The sequence below is a fragment of the Arvicola amphibius genome, chromosome 4 (assembly GCF_903992535.2).
Source record: "Arvicola amphibius chromosome 4, mArvAmp1.2, whole genome shotgun sequence".
NCBI lineage: Eukaryota > Metazoa > Chordata > Mammalia > Rodentia > Cricetidae > Arvicola > Arvicola amphibius.
The window spans coordinates 75,781,341-75,800,122 of record NC_052050.1 but is presented as its reverse complement, the minus strand read 5'-3'; the positions used below and the strand labels follow the sequence as shown (position 1 = coordinate 75,800,122).

The window sequence follows — 18,782 nt, the reverse complement described above, 5'->3', positions numbered from 1 at the left end:
TGCAAGGTTATCGCATATGTGTGTATGCTTGTTCATGCAAGTACTGTATAATTATGTGATTCTGAGAAAAGGCTAACTGCTAATGTCTTGTTAAGTATATTCAACATAATGTACCTCACAAATAATAGTAATAACTGCAATAGTGTAGAATAGTGCTAATAGTGTACGAAATGGAGAAGGTTGATTGCAAAATAATTTGTACACTGATCATTATATAAAATAGTGTTGTGTAATTGAGGTCTGGAGAGATGATGGTTCAGTGGTTAAGAGCACCTGCTGCTCTTGCAGGGGCCCAGGTTCGATTCCCAGCACCCACATCTTGCTGTTTACTATTGTCTTTTAGGTACAGCTCTAGTTGTAGGGGTTCTGACTCCCTTTTCTGGCCCTCTCAGGCACACACATGTATGTTCACATGCAGACACATGCATCACACATAAATAATAAAGTATAATAAAAAATATTTTTAAAACAGATAACTTCCCAAATATTAGTATCTACTCATGTACAGAATAAATCTGCATGGGCAATGAATGAGTGACGCAAACAGCTGTCACACAGTGGGCTTCACATTCACCTGTGTGTGTAGCTGGGGAGCAGAAGAGACCCAAGATCCTCATCCTGTGTCTTTGCACCTCTCTCTGTCCCGATTGAGGTGAACTTCAGTCCTCTCTCAGAACAAACGGTGCAGACTTTTCAGCCTTCAGTCTCAGGATTGAGTCACTGGGAGGCTTATGTGGTTCAGTTAGAGATTAGGAGCCTCAGAACAGATGGTGTCTTGGCACAGTCCGGTGATGGGCAGGCAGCCTTCATCTCCGGCTTTGTGTATAGTGTAGAATACTCAATATTGAATTACCTTTGAAAAAGAAGCAGTGTGAAAAACAGTGTCTGAATTATTGTGACTTTGAAATAGACATTTAAGAATCCTTTTTCTTTCTTTGTGGTGGTGGCACACCCCTTTAATCTCAGCACTCAAGAGGCAGAGGTAGGTGATCTCTGAGTTCAAGGCCAGCCAGGGCTATACAAAAGAATCCTGTTTCAAATAACCAAAAGAAAAAAAGTTTTCCTCTGTTGCTCAAGCCATCACAGATGTTACCAAGAACTATAGAAAGTTGGTTTCTTTTTTTTCCCCCCAAAATTAGCCTTATGAAATAAGTACTCAAAACTCACAGGATGTTCAAATATGTGATTATATCCAGATGAAATTAGAATCTGATTTAAAATACTGTTCAAGAGCTGGGCGATGGTGGCCCATACCTTTAATCCCAACATTCAGGAGGTTGAGGTGGGTGGATCTCTGAGTTCAAGGCTAGTCTGAAGGCCAGCCTGGTCTGCAGATAGAGTTCCAGGACAGCCAAGGCTACACACAGAGAAACGTGTTTTGAAAAACAACCACAAAAATATTTTTAAAAAGTCTTTAGACTTTTTCTAAAACTACTCTTAATTTTCTTTCTCTCTCTCTCTCTCTCTCTCTCTCTCTCTCTCTCTCTCTCTCTCTCTCTCGTGTGTGTGTGAGGCTGGGGAGGGAGGGAGGGAGAGAGATGGGGGGATCCATGGGCACATTGTTGTCATAGGGCAGTTCTCTCTGGGTGTTCTCTCATTCTACCATGATGGTCCCTCCAACTTCGTCATCAAGCTAGACAGCAAGGCTGGCCTTACAGCGTCGTCATCATCATTTGTTTCTCATTGCGGATCCAAATGCTCAGGGTTAATGCCATCTGTCCCCCGTTTCAGGTCAGCTAGTGGTGTGTACCTTATGTTCCTGTGTCATGAAAACGAAGCAGATTTGGCTCTTTTCGGCGCACATGCTCCCTCTACTGGCACGCCTCTGCCTCGTCCCTCTGGAGACCATCGTCATCATCAACAAATTCGCTATGATTTTTACTGGATTGGAAGTCCTGTATTTTCTAGGATCTAATCTTTTAGTACCATATAACCTCGCTAAGTCTGCGTACAGGGAGTTAGTTCAGGTAAGAGTGCTGGGCACCTGCAGGTTGGTATGTTTCTGTATGGAGAATAGTTCATTTTCATGTAAGCTCTGGCCATGGTGACACTTCCTCACAGCTTAGAAGAAGCTCCTCTTCTCAGCCCTGTTAGGAGCATCCAGTTTGTCCTAGAAGTTCTTCTGTGGAGGAAGCAGGAAAGGAGCAACTCTGGGTGCAGAGTGTTTTGAGTTCACACCCCAAGGCTGCTCTTGGATACCTAAATGACCTTGGCATTGTAACACTATGTTCTCTTTATAGGGTAGCTGTGAGATTCAGATGAGCTCTGAGTGATATATATTGTCTTAGCTATTATACCAAAGATGACGAAATTAAGAAAAATCAAGTACCTGGCAGGCAGTCCTTGATTTTCCTTCTGTGTATACAGTTTCTTTCTTTCTTTCTTTCTTTCTTTCTTTCTTTCTTTCTTTCTTTCTTTCTTTCTTTCTTCCTTCCTTCCTTCCTTCCTTCCTTCCTTCCTTTTTTTTCTTTTTTTCTTTTTTTTTGTTTACCTGACCCTTTGAAACCGGGAAGCTAAGTGGATTGGGATTGCAATGTGCTGGGTCTCATTTAGAAGTAGTGCTGGAGGCTGACACACAAAACGAACTGCTTGTATTTGTCTTTCTCCTCTTCCTTAGCCTTGTGCTCTGGGACTGGTGAGTCCCAGATTTGATATTAGAAGAGGAGGGCTTCTGTTTGATGTAACTAACGAGTGCTGTTGTAAATGAGCAGTGTTGGTGTGCTTTCTCTTCCACCTCTTGACTGTGTGCAGGACTGTCTCATACGGGGACCCTCAGATGGGCCCGGTTCTACCCCTCTGGAGAGGTGTTCTGTGCTCTGCCAGCAGGTCTTTGAGTACTCGTCCCTACGCCCTGGACCTTAGCTGCATTCTCTGTCTTTCCTCATGCACCGTGATTAACCTGGGTGGCCTCCCAGAGGTAGAACTTTGAAAGAGAGATTTGCACACAGTGTAGAACTGTCTCATGTGGGAGGTTGTGTTTGTATTCAGGATGAGAAGGGCGAGTTCAACTCAAAACCTGCATTTTATCTTTAGATCATTGTGGCGTGGAGCAAGCCTAACATATAATAGATGGCAGCCATTTTATAAATGTTTATGTACATTAAATATTTAATGGCAATAAGGCAGGGTCTCTTTCTCAATGTCATGGTCACCCCATTGGTTGCTATGTGGTTCACAAGTCACTAGGGTAAGAGGGGTGAACATAAATTACAGGTTATAAAATTTATGACTTGAGAATTACATAAGCAAGAAATGGAAAATGTCCAGGTGTTCTGTTCTTGAATGGAAAAGAGGCAGCCTACTGTCTACTTTTGATAACTAGTTTGCCTCAGATAGTAATATGACAGCTTGTTAAACAGTTTACTTAAATCTTATCTTTCTTTTCTGTTTTTTTGTTGGTTCGTACTGGTTCTTTAAGATAGGTTTTTGTGTGTGTGTGTGTGTGTGTGTGTGTGTGTGTGTGTAAGTATGTAGCCTTGGCTATACTGGAACTTGGTCTGTAGATAAGGCTGACCTTGAACTCACAGAGATCCACCCACCTCTGCCTCCCCAGTTTAAAGGATTAAAGATATATACCACCATATATTTTCTAAATGGGAAAAATAGAAATTAATTTTGGCTAGGTTGTAGAAAAAGCATTTCTTTTACAGATGAGAAATTTAAATTTAGAAAAGTCACAGATGTGAGAATGGAGCAATAACTCCATAGTTAACAGAGCTTAGTGCCCTTGCGAAAGACCTGGGTCCTGATCCAGCACTCTCATGGTGGCTCAGGGAATCTGATGCCCTCCTGTGGCCTCCATGGGCACATGCATGTACATTGTACACAAATACTTGATGCAAGCTCACACACATCCACGTAAATTTTTGAAAAAAAAATCTGAAAAAGAAGCGTAAATGAGTGTATTTTAACATCATACCTCAAGCTCTTTATATTTTATTGAGACATGGAAAGATTTCTTTGGCTTCTGGGTTAAGGATTTGTAGGCCACCTATTAGAATGCTACTTACTTACCTGGGTCTGGTGCCTGATTTAGGAGCTCTAGAAGCTGGGTTATGTGTGTCATCTCAGATTTAATAATAATTTATTCAATATTAATCATGTTAGGTTTATGAGAGATGTTTACAAACTGAGGAACTGTGGGTTCTGAGGTTAGTAGCTTTTGAAGGTGTATCCTTTTCCTGGTGGTAATGCATTTGGCACACCAAATAAATTGAGAATGGTGCTTGATGAACACGTGGGAGGAGCAGGAGGACTCCATTTGTCTGTGGGAAAGACATGCTGACAAGTTCTCTTCGCTTCTCCCTGATGAGGACAATGGAGATGAGGTACTCTGTTGCAAATGTGGCAGTCATGAGTAATCACTAAGCAATTCTTTTTTAAAATTTTTTTTATTTCTGGGTGGTGGTGGCACATGCATTTATTAAACCTAGCACCCAGGAGGCAGAGGCAGGTGGGTCTCTATGAGTTTGAGGCCAGTTTGACCTACAGAACCGGTTCTGGGACAACCAAGGCTACACAAAGAAACCCTGTCTTAAAATACCACTAATTTTATTTTATGAGTGTTTGCCTTTGTGTATGTTGTGCACCACCTGTTTGTGCAGTGCCCTTGGAGAGCAGAAGAGGGTGTCAGATCCTCAGAACTGGAGTTACACAGAGTTGTGAACTGTCCTGTGGTTCCAGGAATTGAACCTGGCTCCTCTGGAAGAGCGGCCAGTGCTTTTAACCTTGGAGCCATCTCTCCAGCCCCACCCCACCTCCCATTTCCTTAATCAGTATGGTTTTCATGCTTATTTTGGTTGTCTTGATTAGACATGAATGTCAAACAGGTGTCTTCAAAACCACCGTTGAGGTCATTGTGCTGTGAATCCGGCCTTCTCTCTGAACTATTGGGGCAGTGTACCATTGCCAGCCCATGCACACATGTCATGTGTGAATAGGAGTGGGAAATTCAGTATGTGTGAAACCGTGCTGCTTACTGTGTATCCATCTGCCTTTGACAAAGTTTAGTGGGAGCAATCCTGCGGAGAGAAGAGCTGGTTGATCTTTGAGTACTTGAGCTCTAAGGCAGCTTTGTCTCTCTCTCCAGGTAGTGGAGGTGTACGGCCTCCTGGCCTTGGGAATGTCCCTGTGGAACCAGCTGGTCGTCCCCGTGCTTTTCATGGTCTTCTGGCTTGTTTTATTCGCTCTTCAGATCTACTCCTACTTCAGCACCCGAGATCAGCCCGCATCCCGAGAGAGGCTTCTCTTCCTTTTCCTGACAAGGTAATTCACTCTCAGAAGAGAGAACTTGGATCTGGGACGTCCTTCTTCGCAGTATCACAGGATTGTATTTCATCATGATAGCTCTTCAGCTGTGGGGGCTCTGTCTGGCAGTGAAGGGCTGTGTGGACTGACGTGTGGTGGTGTGTTTGGCTGCCATGGGGACCAGGGTTCAGCGAGGGATTTGTGAACATGTTACTAAAATGGTGGTCATGTTGAGCCTCTCAGACCTGCTACTGCTAAGCCCCTCCCTTCCCCTTTATCTTTCCAGCAACTTTGAGAGACAGGAACCTTTCTCACCATTTCCTATTTACAGTGGGGAGATTCCAGACGTCTTCCTGGTGACGTTGTGACAAGAGGCACAGATGCCTCTCAAGCCCTATGTCTGGGCTGTTCTGTGCTTGGATCATATCCTCATATCCATGTTTTGCTTCTGTGCTGAGATAGTAAAATAATTGGTAAATGGATGGATCCTAGCACTTCTCTGTTCAGCCCCAAAGGATTCAAACACTTGGTTTTCAGGATTTAAGGTTGTTTGTGGGGGGCATGGGGGTGTTTGCACATGTGTGTCAGTGTGTAGCAGAGGAGGGTGCTGGGTGTCTGGACCCATTAGTCCCTGCCTTATTACCTTGAAACAGGGTCTCTCGCTGAACTTAGAGCCAGGCTGCCCCCTCCCCTCAGTGCACAAAGCCACACAGCGTTTTAGGTGGGTGCTGGGATCCGAACTTGGGTCCTCGTGTGTGTGCAGCAAAAGCTCACGCACTGAACTGTCTCTCTGGCCCTACATTAGGGTTTCTGTTTTGTTTTAGGTCCTGTGTGTCATGTTGCGCCCTTAGCCACTGTAGTGTCTATTGTGAGCTTATGTTGGGTCCATATTTGTCATTTCCACTGAGACTGTATTGGAAATGCTCAGTTTTTTCTGTCCATACAGGTCCCAGGTTCAGTCTCTTATGATTTGTTTATTTGCTTGTATGTGTGTATGTGTGTGGTGTGTTCACATGTATCCTTGGTCACACATTGTAAAAACGAGGTATTGTAATTCTAAGTAGCTTCCGTAAACATGTACTGATATCAACAAAACCAGATATATTTTAATGACCAGTTCAATATTAAATTAGCTTCATTTTTATGCTTATCAAAGTTATGATTTTTAATTTTTAAAATTACAACAATCTTTAAATAATCTTGAATTCTATTCCTGGGTATGGTTGTAAAGTAGTTGTTTAAAATTAAATTATTTTATATAACCAAATAAAATTTAAATTTGAGGCAATGGCAGTGTGGTTAATACTGCTGAATTTGGGGGCCTCCTGGGTAGTGAGGAGGTCTTTGATAATGACTGGTCACGTGGGGGAGTGCTAACAAGTACCCATGTGATCAGTAGGTACAATCTGAGCTTTTGAACAGCTAACAGTTGCTATAACAACATGCATGTAGCACAGGTTACTGTGGAATATTTGCCATCATCTGAATTACATGGTTCTGGAGGCATGAGGAAGGTTTAAACTCTTTGGAATTTCTGCATTTGATGGTGGTAGATAATAAAAAGTAAGGACCTGGGCTGGAGAGATGGCTCAGAGGTTAAGAGCTCTGGCTGCCCTTCCAAAGGTCCTGAGTTCAATTCTCACACCCACATGGTGGCTCATGACCATCTACAATGGGATCTGATGCCCTCTTCCGGCACACAGGTGTACATGCAGAACACTTGTACAGAAAATTAAATAAAGTTCAAAAAAAAAATTAAGGACCTTGCTGAGATGTGTTATGTGTGCTGGATATTCGCTGCTGCTGCTGTTTAGAACAGCAGGTGGTAAAGTGGCTTAAATTGCTTATGGTGGCCCGGGGTGGTGGTACACTCCTTTAATCTCAGGAAAAGCAGGCGGATCTCTGTGAGTTTAGGCCAGCCTGGTCTACAGAGCAAGACCCTGTTCCAGTAAATAAAAGAGCAAAATGAAAACCTAGCTTCTCTATGGAATGATGGGTGGCGCTGCCTCAGGTTGGGGTCCTGGGTGATTGCTGGTGATTGAAAGGCGTAAGATGCTCTTACTGCAGATTGAGAACTCAGCTGCCCACCTCCCATTTTCCAGCATCGCGGAGTGCTGCAGCACACCCTACTCCCTTCTGGGCTTGGTCTTCACGGTGTCCTTTGTCGCATTGGGTGTTCTGACACTCTGCAAGTTCTACCTGCAGGGATATCGCGCCTTCATGAACGATCCTGCCATGAATAGGTAAACTGGTCACGTACAGTCTGAGTATGGATGTGGTCTTTATGGATGTCTTTGATGGGTTTTAGAGAAAATGGAGTTTTTAGGATTCTTGGTCTTGACCAGCTGGTTGCAGTATTGAGATTGAAGTACTGTGAAAAACAACTAAATTTCAATGTGGAGAATGTATTTTAATTATATGTATATTCTGATGAATATAGGATATTTCATTGGATTTTCTAGATTTTGAGAAATTAGAAAGCTTGCTTTTTCCCATTTGAAGCACGTGTCCTGTTAAAATCATATTTCTATTGTGTGTGTGTGTGTGTGTGTGTATGTTTTGCCTGCATGCATGCATGTACCATGTAATGTCTGAAAGGGCAGAAGAGGGTATCTGATTCTCTAGGACTAGAATAATAGACAGCTGTGAGCTGCCCTTAGGTTCTGGGAATTGAACCCAGGTCCTCTAGAAGAAAAGACAGTGTTCCTAACCATTGAGCCATCTTTCCAGCCCCATCTCTAAATATCTTCACAGAGGTATAGCTAGGGTCAAATCACCATTCCTAGTACAAGAACCTTTGATATCACAACCAGTTACTCAGATTCCTCTACTGATTTTTTTTAATACTTTGTTCAGTTAAGATATGAATAAGACCTATGTTGCACTTGACTGGTCCATTTTTTAAGCTCGCTTAATATAACATTTAGTATTTCCCTGCAGCGTTTTGCTAGTTGAAGATAGGGGGTCACTGCCCCGCGGGTGTCCAGAGACCTGGTTTTGCTGGTGCTTCTGTGGTGTCAGAGAGCGTACCCCACTTGGCTGTTTTCTTTTAGCAAATGTTTTTATTTTTGTGTAGCCAATCTGTAAAGTCAGTTATTACCAGGAGGATTGTTGAGTTGGCAGGTTTGTTCAGTATACTCCAGTATTCAATTGATTGATTTATTAGCAAGTTTTCTCCATTAATATTTTACCTGTGGATATTGTCAAAATTGGCATGTTCCCTGTCCCACACATTCCAGTGTACTATGCAGGATCCTCACACTTTGAAATATTTTCTAGCATAGTTTTAAATGATGCCTATTATTTCTTATCTGAGGCTTTTTTGTCTTGTTTTGTTTTCATGAACCAAACCAATAGAATATTATAAAGTCATGAGACTTTTGGCATATATATATTATTCCGTATGAAAATTAATTACAAAAAGATTTGTCTTTGTTTATGCTGTTTAGTGCTTCTTATCCTTTTTTCTTTTCTCTTTTCTTTTCTTTTTTTTTGTTTTTTTTTTGTTTGTTTGTTTGTTTTTCAAGACAGAGTTTCTCTGTGTAGCTTTGGAGCCTGTCCTGGCACTAGCTCTTGTAGACCAGACTGGCCTCTAACTCACAGAGATCCACCTGCCTCTGCCTCCTGAGTGCTGAGGTTAAAGGTATGCGCCACTACTGCCCACCTACTTCTTATCTTTTTTAAAAAGGATATTTTCCTTTCCAAGAAGCAAGTATGTTTTTAAATAAATACTTTTATGTTTAGTTTGCTTGTGTTGTGTGTCTGTGTGTGTGTATGGGCGGGGGGGAGATTGGTGTATAGATGGTGCTGTGAGTCTGCACGTTCCATTGGCTGTCCTGGTAGCTCTGTCTCAGTGGCAGTCTGTGTAGGAATTGTTCATTTGAGAAGCTTTTTTTTTTCTTTCTTTTGTTGTATGGTAAACTCACTGCATGCTTTTGAACATGTAAGGATCTGTGTACATCAGTATGTCGTGTCACACTGATGCAATGGGACACGCAGTCACTTTGCATACAGATAGGGTTTTAGCCTGAAATGTCAGCATAGCTGTAAAACTATGGAGTCAGCAGTCAGAGCCTTTGGAACATGAACTGACCTCTGCACTGTCTGCCTGTCAGGGGGATGACAGAAGGAGTCACTCTGCTGATCCTGGCAGTGCAGACCGGCCTCATAGAACTTCAGGTGGTTCACCGTGCGTTCCTGCTCAGCATCATCCTCTTCATCGTCGTTGCCTCCATCCTGCAGTCCATGCTAGAGATTGCAGATCCCATTGTTTTGGCGCTGGGAGCATCCAGAGACAAGTAAGGAGCACCCTCATCCTCTTTGATCCTGTTGCTGTATCTTTTCCCACAAGCCTGTAGGTTGAAGGAGAGGTTTAGAGAGGGGAGATGGCTGGAAATGTGCTGTTCCCTTGGCTGTTTACTTCCTGATAGGAAGTTTTTGACTCTGTGTCTTTGTATGTCATTCATGTGTTGTATTTGCCTGTGTGTGTATATGTACATGTCGAGGCCAGAGATGAGTTCTGGGTGTTTTCCTAGATTCTTGTACACCTACCTGATTTATACATGAGATTTGATGACTGAGTTACTCTAGTCAGCCAGCTTGCCGTGGGGAATCTGGTTTCTATCTCCTGAGCACTGTGATTAGGCAGCTGCCTCCCTGGGGAATCAGAACTCTAGTTCTCAAACTTACACGCCAGTGTTTTATCCCCAGCCTGAGAGTGCCCCGTAAGTGTATGAGATAGGGTACGATTTTATCCTATGTAAGGATAGTTAAAGGAGACAAAGTATTAGGGGGAAATGCAAGTGAAGAAGAAAGGATAAGGTTTATAAACATAGGTACCTACAGAATTGCAACCTTCTTTGATGGTCTTTTAAGAAGTTGCAACATATGGAGGGATGGCCTAATGGAGGTTTTTGATGCCATATGGGACCAAATAAAATTAGTAGCTGGATCTGTGTACATCTAATATTAAGAACATTTTTAAATTATGTTTATTTTTATTTTTTAAAGTTATTGTTTATTCTTATGTGGAATATATGCAGGTATGCATTCACTTGTGTAGAGACCAGAGTTTGATGTCGAATCAGAGTCTCTTCTTGCATAGAGAGACAGAGACAGAACGACAGAGGTCAATGTTGGGTCAGGCTCTCTTACTGATCCTGGAGCTCACTGATTGGCTAGACTGCCTGGCTGTCTAGTCCCCAGGGCCCTCTTGCCTCCACTTCTGCTGCTGAAATTATAGACATGTGGCCCAGCACGCTTTTCAATAGATGTTAGCCAAGCACTCTAACAACTGAGCTGATGAAGCCGTGGCTGCAGCCATAGAACACATTAAAGACCTAAAACCCAAAGCATTCTTTCTTCAAAGATGCTATCTTGCGTACTGGGAATATTGGCTTAGTGGCAGAGGGCTTGCTTAAAATGTTTGGAACTTTAATTCAATATCTGGCACCACAAAACAAACGTACAAAACTAATGATACTATTATGGTTTGTAGTTCATGCAAAGAAATTCCATAAAAGACTGGTTAAAACTCAGAGTCACTGTTCTCTCCATCCGTGTTCCATCCACGTTTTGATGCTTGGTTCTGGAACTATGTTTGAATTATTACTTGGAGAGAGCAGTCTCCTGGGAGGTGGAATTGTGAGAGCAGATTTATAAAATAATTGAAATTAGCATTTTAATTACAGTTTGTCAGCTTTGCTCAAGTGCTCCATCCTCTCCATAGGCAAACATTTTGTAAAATTCTTTTAAAAGGTGCTGTGGCTGCAAAAGTCATTTTGTTAGTGCTCGCGTTCTCAGCTGCATCTCAGTTATAATCCTAGTGATTGTTGTCAATTACAACTACTGGAGATTTGATCTTGGAGTTCAAGGTTTCTCCATAAAGCATGTCGGATATTTAAGGGTAGGCTCAGTTGAAAGGATATTGCATGGGACTAAAAATCCGGGTGCTCTGACTTAGCTACAGTCACTATTTTGTTGTTTTTTGAGTGTCTTTTTAAGATTACATTAATTAATTTTGCATATTAGTGGAAATGCTAGCATACTATAGAAAGTTTGTAAAAGACAGAAAAACCCCAAATTGCACTCCAATAAGAACTAATTAGCAGGTGTGGCTCTTCATCCCTCCAAGATGCGGATCCAGTCTCCCGTTTGTTTCTTCTCTATCAGAACCAAATACAAAGGAAACTTAGGGGGGAAGCCTTACCTAAGGGTCTGGGCCTCCCACCCCCATATCCTCAGTGGTCCACGGTAGTAAAGGGACCACGGTAGCTACAGTGAGTGGGAAAAGTTGTGAGAAAACCGTCACCGCTGAGAGTGCCTGCAGAGCTAAGGAGCGGCCACCTTGCCTCACTGCTCTGGGGAGGAAGCAGTTAGTGACCGCCTTGAAGCTAAGAGACTCTTGTGTCTGTCCAGGAGCTTGTGGAAACACTTCCGTGCTGTGAGCCTCTGCTTGTTCCTCCTCGTATTCCCAGCGTACATGGCCTACATGATTTGCCAGTTCTTCCACATGGACTTTTGGCTTCTCATCATCATCTCCAGCAGCATTCTGACCTCTCTCCAGGTGAGCCTCAGATTGACTCTGCACTACCTGGTGGCTCACAGTCCTCCCCAGCAGAGGAGTCGGACTCCTGCTGTCCCCTTGCACTCTTTACTAGAGCGTTTCGCATGTATGTGAGCACAGCTGGTTATGAAAATGCTAGATAGGCGCATCTCAATATCTCTGGGGTCTTTCTGGGAGGGGAGAGAAACTCCTTTATGATGAGAAGCATGACGCTTACATGTCATGAAGACACTGTTTTCGTGCATGTTACCTAGACCATGTGGTTTTCCATTTGTGGTAATGATACAAACATTTTGCTTTGTTTTTTTTTTTTTTCATGGTGAAAATAAGAATATATTTAGAATTAGCCATCTGGACCGAATTTAGGTGATCCCATTTTGTTGGTAGTATCCAAATCATCATAATCATGAGCCAGCCAAACACAGGCCTTCTCTCAGTGCAGTCCAAACAGGCTGTTGACTTTGGCCATCAGTGTCATGGAGTTTTTACACAGCCGGTTTGCTCTGGTACCTGTTGTCCTTGTCATCTACAGGAATACAAGTGCACCCACCATGTTTGCTTTCCATCTTCATGACTGACTAGGTGGTCAGGAGAACTTGACAGTGGCATAGTGTTCAAGCTAATTTCTCCTGGGCGAGTTCTTTCTGAGGGCGTTGGGGTTGCCTTCCATCACTGTCTGCTTTCTTGGTTTTCAGAGGGGCTGGAGGCCACCTTTGGTTTTGGTGCCATCTTGACAAAAGTATATTTAAAAAAACAAAACAAAACAATTTAAGCCTTTCAGGTTATCTTTGCAAAATGATACAATGCAGAGTTGTCTTATAATCCTTAAATTGATAAGAAACTATAACACTAAAATACCTTGGAGCTTGTTTAGGGTGGACTTTTCAAAGTATATGTCTACTCAAAAATACTCTTATAATATATATCTATACAACTCATGTTTGTACACATATGACATATAATATAAACATTTATAGCTAACATGTATTACACATGAATACATATGTTCATACATGTGAACAGCATTGTCTAGACATGGCAAGCTTATTGTGACTTTGGAGGAGTCTGCTGCCTTTTCAGTGAGCAGCTAAAGGAAACGTGGCCCTGGAAGTGGTGCTCTCAGACCTGTTGTAGAGGGCAGAGGAGCAGAGGGCTGAGGAAGGTCAGCGGAGAGCTGATGGACCATGAGGAGACTGTTACTTCTTGAACGCTGCTCTGGCTGTGTGGCGTCTGCCATCTCAGTAGCTGGCTACCGTCACCCACGTGCATCACCTTTGGCTCTTAGACCATATTTTTATATTTCAGTCTTCTCTGGGTATGCTTGAGATTTTAAATATGGTACCCTAAAAGAACCAAGAGTGTGTTATTTCTTTAGACTTAGGGAGAAATGTTTTCTTATGATCAATTCTAATAATATACATACTTTTTTTTCCAGGTTCTGGGAACACTTTTTATTTACGTCTTATTTATGGTTGAGGAATTCCGCAAAGAGCCCGTGGAAAACATGGACGATGTCATCTACTATGTGAACGGTACTTACCGCCTGCTAGAGTTTCTTGTGGCCCTTTGTGTGGTGGCCTACGGCGTCTCAGAGACCATCTTTGGAGAGTGGACCGTGATGGGCTCCATGATCATCTTTATCCATTCCTACTACAACGTGTGGCTTCGTGCCCAGCTGGGATGGAAGAGCTTCCTACTCCGCAGGGATGCTGTGAATAAGATTAAGTCTCTCCCCATCGCTACGAAAGAGCAGCTGGAGAAGCACAATGATATCTGTGCCATCTGTTACCAGGTGACCGGCTCAGGGGCAGTCTGTTTGGGTGGATCAGGTGGGGTGATCCTTGGGGGCTACAGCATGAACTGGTTCAACGTAAATGTCCAGACACAACTTCTGGATTTGAAAAAAAAAATAATGGGGTTCATAGATTAGATTATTAAAGACCTGAAAAAATATATCCATTTTACTTCTAAGTTCAGTTTTAATATAGTCTTTCAAGTTCTAATTATTATTGTTTTCAATATTATTGCTCACCCATAAATAAAGGAGAAACAGGTTAAGTGTATTTTATATTTACTACTGAATACACAGAGACACAGTGTTCACATATATGTATGGTTAAATATATCCTAGCAACCAGGAGTCAGCAACTTCTGAAAAGTGGTGTGCCAAAATTTTGACTTTTCCTTGTATCGTCTGAGGGGTTGGGGAGCAGTGTCTGGACTCAAAGCTGCTGAAGAGTGAATGCTGTTCTCTAAGAGAATTCCAGTCCTGTGGGTTTTGGAGCATTGGTGGAGGCAGAATATGAGAGTGCTGTTGAGGATGGATGGACAGACGGCCTCATGTCAAGATGATGGTTGCCCTCTAGTACAAGTGAAAGATAATTTTAAGTCATCTTAGAAATTTATAAAGCCTAGAGTTTGGTCCCCAGTCACTTGTGGGAGGACTGAGTAGCAGCATTTAGAATTAAGTTGGAGGTGTGGACAAAATTACCTGGCAACAGCTGCAACCAGGCTCCGTGTCACATCACTGGGCGTGTAGGCTGGTGGCAGACAGCTATAGATAGTGTCGCTGTGTGTGAAGTAATGATTTTCCTCCAGGGCTCCTTGTAGTTCAGATGCTGTAGGTGTGTGTGTGTATAACTACCAATGGTAGGAATTTTTCTCATAGTAACATAAAGCTTCCACTTTTTAAAAGTGTACCAGGAACATTTATTGTTTCCTTGCCAGCATTTGATGCACTGAGGAGTGTGGTCCTGAGTCTGGTCATGGTCCAATATTCTCTTTGTTTCTGAAGTAGACTCCATGTCTTTTTTAGCCTCATTATCCTCAGAGCAAAGCACAGAAAAACTAAGTTTGGCACAGTCGGCTTCGACAGCCAGTGTCTAAATCTCCTATGTTGGGGTCCAAGAGTCCTTTTTTTGTGTCCCCTGTTGTCACCACTTTTTTTTGAGGTGCTAGAACTACCTGCCGCTCACACATGGAACACGAGAGTTGAGTTGCTTAGCTTCCCAGCTCCCTGCTTCAAAATTGACTCCCGGGTGTTACCAACTCTTGGCAAGGAATTTTGGGGTCTTCACACTTCCTTGTTTATGGATATTAAATAGTACTTGAAAAAGAAATCCTAAGATTTTAAATTCCTGTCAGGCCCTCCATCCCTAAAGAATATTAATATCAAAAGAGGGTGTCACCATTCATTGGTTTCTATGATTGTTAATCTTGAGTACCTATAAGTCATATGAGGGACTTGTTCTAAGTATAGATTTACAGATCCTGGTTTAGATTTTCTAACTTAGTAGGTCTGGTGTAGCCCAAGAATAGGATGGAATTCTTGAGGAGTGCTGGTTTATACAAAGTGATTTAAAAACGTCTGTGCATTGGCCCTAACACAATTGCCACTTCCTTGCCAACTCTCTGGTGTTCCATGGCCGAATTTTGTCTCCCTGCATATAGTCTCCTCATGGAATAGTCTCTAGCTGCATTGGCGCATAATTGTGGAAAAAGTCCTGTCTGTGTTAGATTTTTTCCAAGGCTATAATTATTTTTGTCTTATCCCAGTGGCTTGCATCTTTGTACTGTGTAGTGTAACCTTTGTGTTTCTTGTTTAGAAGACAGTTTCTTATTCACTTTGGGTTTGCTCCCTTTTGATGTAGTGTCCACGGTGGCTCTTACATACTGGACACGGGCAGCCGCTTTATTAGTGATGTCACATGGCCCCAAGGCCTGGGCTGCGGGGGTTCTGTTTGCACTTCAAAGAGAGGCTGGAGTCAGGGCGCTTGGGGTAGATCCTAAAGGTTAAGTGGTTGACTTTTCTGAGGTGCCTCTTTCAACCTCTCTTTTAGGACATGAAATCGGCTGTGATCACGCCTTGCAGCCATTTCTTCCATGCAGGATGTCTTAAGAAATGGCTTTATGTCCAGGATACTTGCCCTCTGTGTCACTGCCACCTCAAAAACTCCTCCCAGCTTCCAGGACTGGGGACGGAACCGGCTCCACAACCTCCTGCAGGGGCTGAGCAGAACATTGTACTTCAGGAAGGTCCCGAACCCCCTGACCATGAGCGTCCTCCAGGGACTGGAACACAGGAAGGTTCTGGGGACAGTAGTGAACACAGCAGAAGCTCAGCAAGTCAGGAAGAGGCTGTTGACCCCAGAGAGGATCCTCAGAGTACAAAAGGCGGAGTGTGTCCTGTTGAGTCGGCCTAGAGGAGAAGCAGCAGGCTTGGAGCTCTGCACCATGGAGAAGGGCAGCCCAAGGTGGAGCTCATGCTCAGATCTGAGGAGAGGATGGAGGAGAGGATGCGGCAGGGCCCTGACATTCCAAGGATCTGTTCCAGGGGTACTCGGTGGACACCACCTGCTTTCCAGCCCACTTCGTGTTGTAGGAGAAATTTTGCAATGTACACTAATCAAAATGTGTTTATATGTTCTATGCTGATGTTTTGTGGAGGTTTGCCAAGAAAATTCAATCTCAGCAACTTCAGGAGTGGCCCCTGATTTGCGAGGGATAATGAAATCAGGTTTGAGTTTTTGGAAGGGGCCAAGAGGACAAAGATCTGGAGGTCAGCATGGGAAGATGCAGGCAGAGGTGGGAACTGGCTTTTCCTTTCCCATGGGACAGGATCACTCTGATTATAAAGTATGGGTAACAACCAGCCCTTTTCTCTGCTCCCCTTCCCCTCAGTTGATTGGAACCACCAGGTGATTTTGTCGTTTTCTGCAGCACCACAAATGGAATCAAAGATGTAGAAGCATTGACTACAATCCAAGATGGAGGCACGCACCCATCAACATGTGCTTCAGAGAAGGGGTGGGCGGGCACTGGGCCGTTTGGGGGACATTCATGTCACCTGAGACCCTTGGACTTGATGCTGGAGTCTTCATATTTTGATGTATATGGACCTTTTGTTAATATATCGTATACTTTGTTGGCTGTGTGAGGTAAACTAAAACTCTAATGAACACTTTGGAGTCCACTTTTAAAAGTGAGGCCAAAGTGGGAGGAGCTTTAGGGCACTGATGAAGGCCCTGGTGTACTGTTCAGTCCTGTGTAATGTCTCATTCTCACAACTGAATCAAAAGCAGTGTTAAATTCTGGCAACATTTGCACTTGGGGAATGAGTACCTAACTGTATGATCCCACCCTGCAAATGCCACTTTTGAAGCTGTGAATAGACTTTGCACTCTTTCTTTGACAAGGATGTGTCATATTTAAATTTTTACATTCATCATGGCTACAGGTAGAACTGGGGAGGGGGGGATATCATTTTTTTTTATGGGATTTTGATATGAAAAGAAAACTAGTCATTTATTTATACAATAAGCTTGGCTCAAAAAAAGTGTATTTCAGACTTGGTATTCTTAATGTGGGATGTGGTTTTCTTTTTTTTGTAGCAAATTTGGATGTAAACTGACAGACATAGCTGAATGTCTTAATAAATTTAAATTTGAAGATAATTGTATTGTGTTCCTGTGATGGGTTTCTCTTCTGAACTCACTTCACTGCGTGTGTTCGCTCACCACAGTGCGCTGTTCTTGAGAAGCCACAGCTGGTTGATTGACTTCAGACGGCTGCTCGTGTGTAGCCTTGATCTATAGAACTGTCTGCCCTTGGGCGCAGAAAGATCCTCCTGCCTCTGCCTCCCGAGTGCCAGGGTTAAAGCTGTGACCAGTGACATAGTTTTAATATCACACCTTTAATTATTCTTTGAATTCCATACATTCAAACAGTGTACCTTGATCATATGCACCCCACCTCCCACCTCCCCAGGCACTCCCAGCATGCCCCAGCTTCGTGTTCTCTTCTTGGTCCCTGTAACCCACTGAGTCTAATTAGCCCTGCTTGTTGGAATGGCGGCTGATTTTGCTGGCTTCATCTTGTGCAGGTGACCAGAACCATAGTGAGGTTCATGAGTACAGCGACCGCATCACGTCCAGCAGACTGCATTTCCCAAGACTCCTCCGCACCCTTGGGTGCGCGCATGTTTCCTGTCCCCTCTTCAGGGATGGGACTCTTGAACCCTGGTGGTAGCATCCCAGAAATGCCTGAGAGCTTTTGCAAAAACAAGAAAACAACCTGACAGCCCCCACAAAAAACACCATTTCCCGTCATGGCTCCAGAACTACCGAGTCAGCTGTGGAGTCAGGAAATGAACTCGAGATTTCCCAGGTCCTATGCAGACACATTGAGAGTTTCTCCCATCTTTAGAGATCCTGTTAGAAAGCGAAGCAGATGGCTCCCCCTAGTGGCGGTGAAGTTACTGTTGAAGAAGTAGGTAGGTGTGCTTTGTTTGTTTTGACAACTTGCTGAAACCTCTTACCGAAAGCTCCCAGCAGTGACTGTGACATCCTAAAGTTGTCTTCCAAGGCCTGGACAGAGATGCTCTCACTAGCCAGCACTCAAGTGGGAAAACTAATTTTATTAGTACATGATTGTCAAAAGTTTGGTGTTTCCTTCTGACTCTTTCAGACCATTGGGAACCGTGACTTTTAACCCTCCCTGTTCTGATACACTGGGGTATCAGTCAGAGAACTCGGCGCTGTCAGGCTCCTCCACCTCGTAGGTTATGGGGACTGAGCTCAGGTTGTTAGGCATGGCTGCAAATGACGTCACCTATTGAACCCTCTTACCCTCCCTTGTTTTTAAAGGTACTTACATTTGTGTGTGTGTGTGTGTGTGTGTGTTTGCGCGCGTGCACGCGCGTGGGTGCATACACGCTCACATGCATGCACCCAGCACAAATGTGGGGATTCAGAGGACAACCTGTGGTAGTCAGTTTTCTCTTACCAGGTGGGACTCAGGAATTGAACTCAAGTTGGCAGACTTAGTGGCAAGTGTGTCTCCCCACCCCCACCCCAGCAGTCATCTTGCCAGCCCCCCTAGTCATTTTTGGTAATATTTCCCATATCACAGCACGCTTGACTCAGGATGAAGACCTACTAAAATGTAACCATCTAGTTAAGGTGGAAAAATG

General features: G+C 43.4%; 1 protein-coding gene across 1 annotated transcript in view; it reads left to right on the top strand.

Annotated features, from left to right (window-relative positions):
• The window catches only part of Rnf145 (ring finger protein 145), a 45,257-nt gene extending 27,992 nt beyond the window's left edge, over nucleotides 1-17,265 (top strand). The window contains 7 exon segments of the mRNA XM_038328076.1: nucleotides 1,732-1,967; nucleotides 5,090-5,265; nucleotides 7,350-7,490; nucleotides 9,363-9,545; nucleotides 11,665-11,812; nucleotides 13,248-13,604; nucleotides 15,652-17,265. Coding sequence (XP_038184004.1) covers nucleotides 1,732-1,967; nucleotides 5,090-5,265; nucleotides 7,350-7,490; nucleotides 9,363-9,545; nucleotides 11,665-11,812; nucleotides 13,248-13,604; nucleotides 15,652-16,014 — 1,604 coding nt within the window. The 3' untranslated portion in view covers nucleotides 16,015-17,265.
• The last annotated feature ends 1,517 nt before the right edge of the window (nucleotides 17,266-18,782 follow it).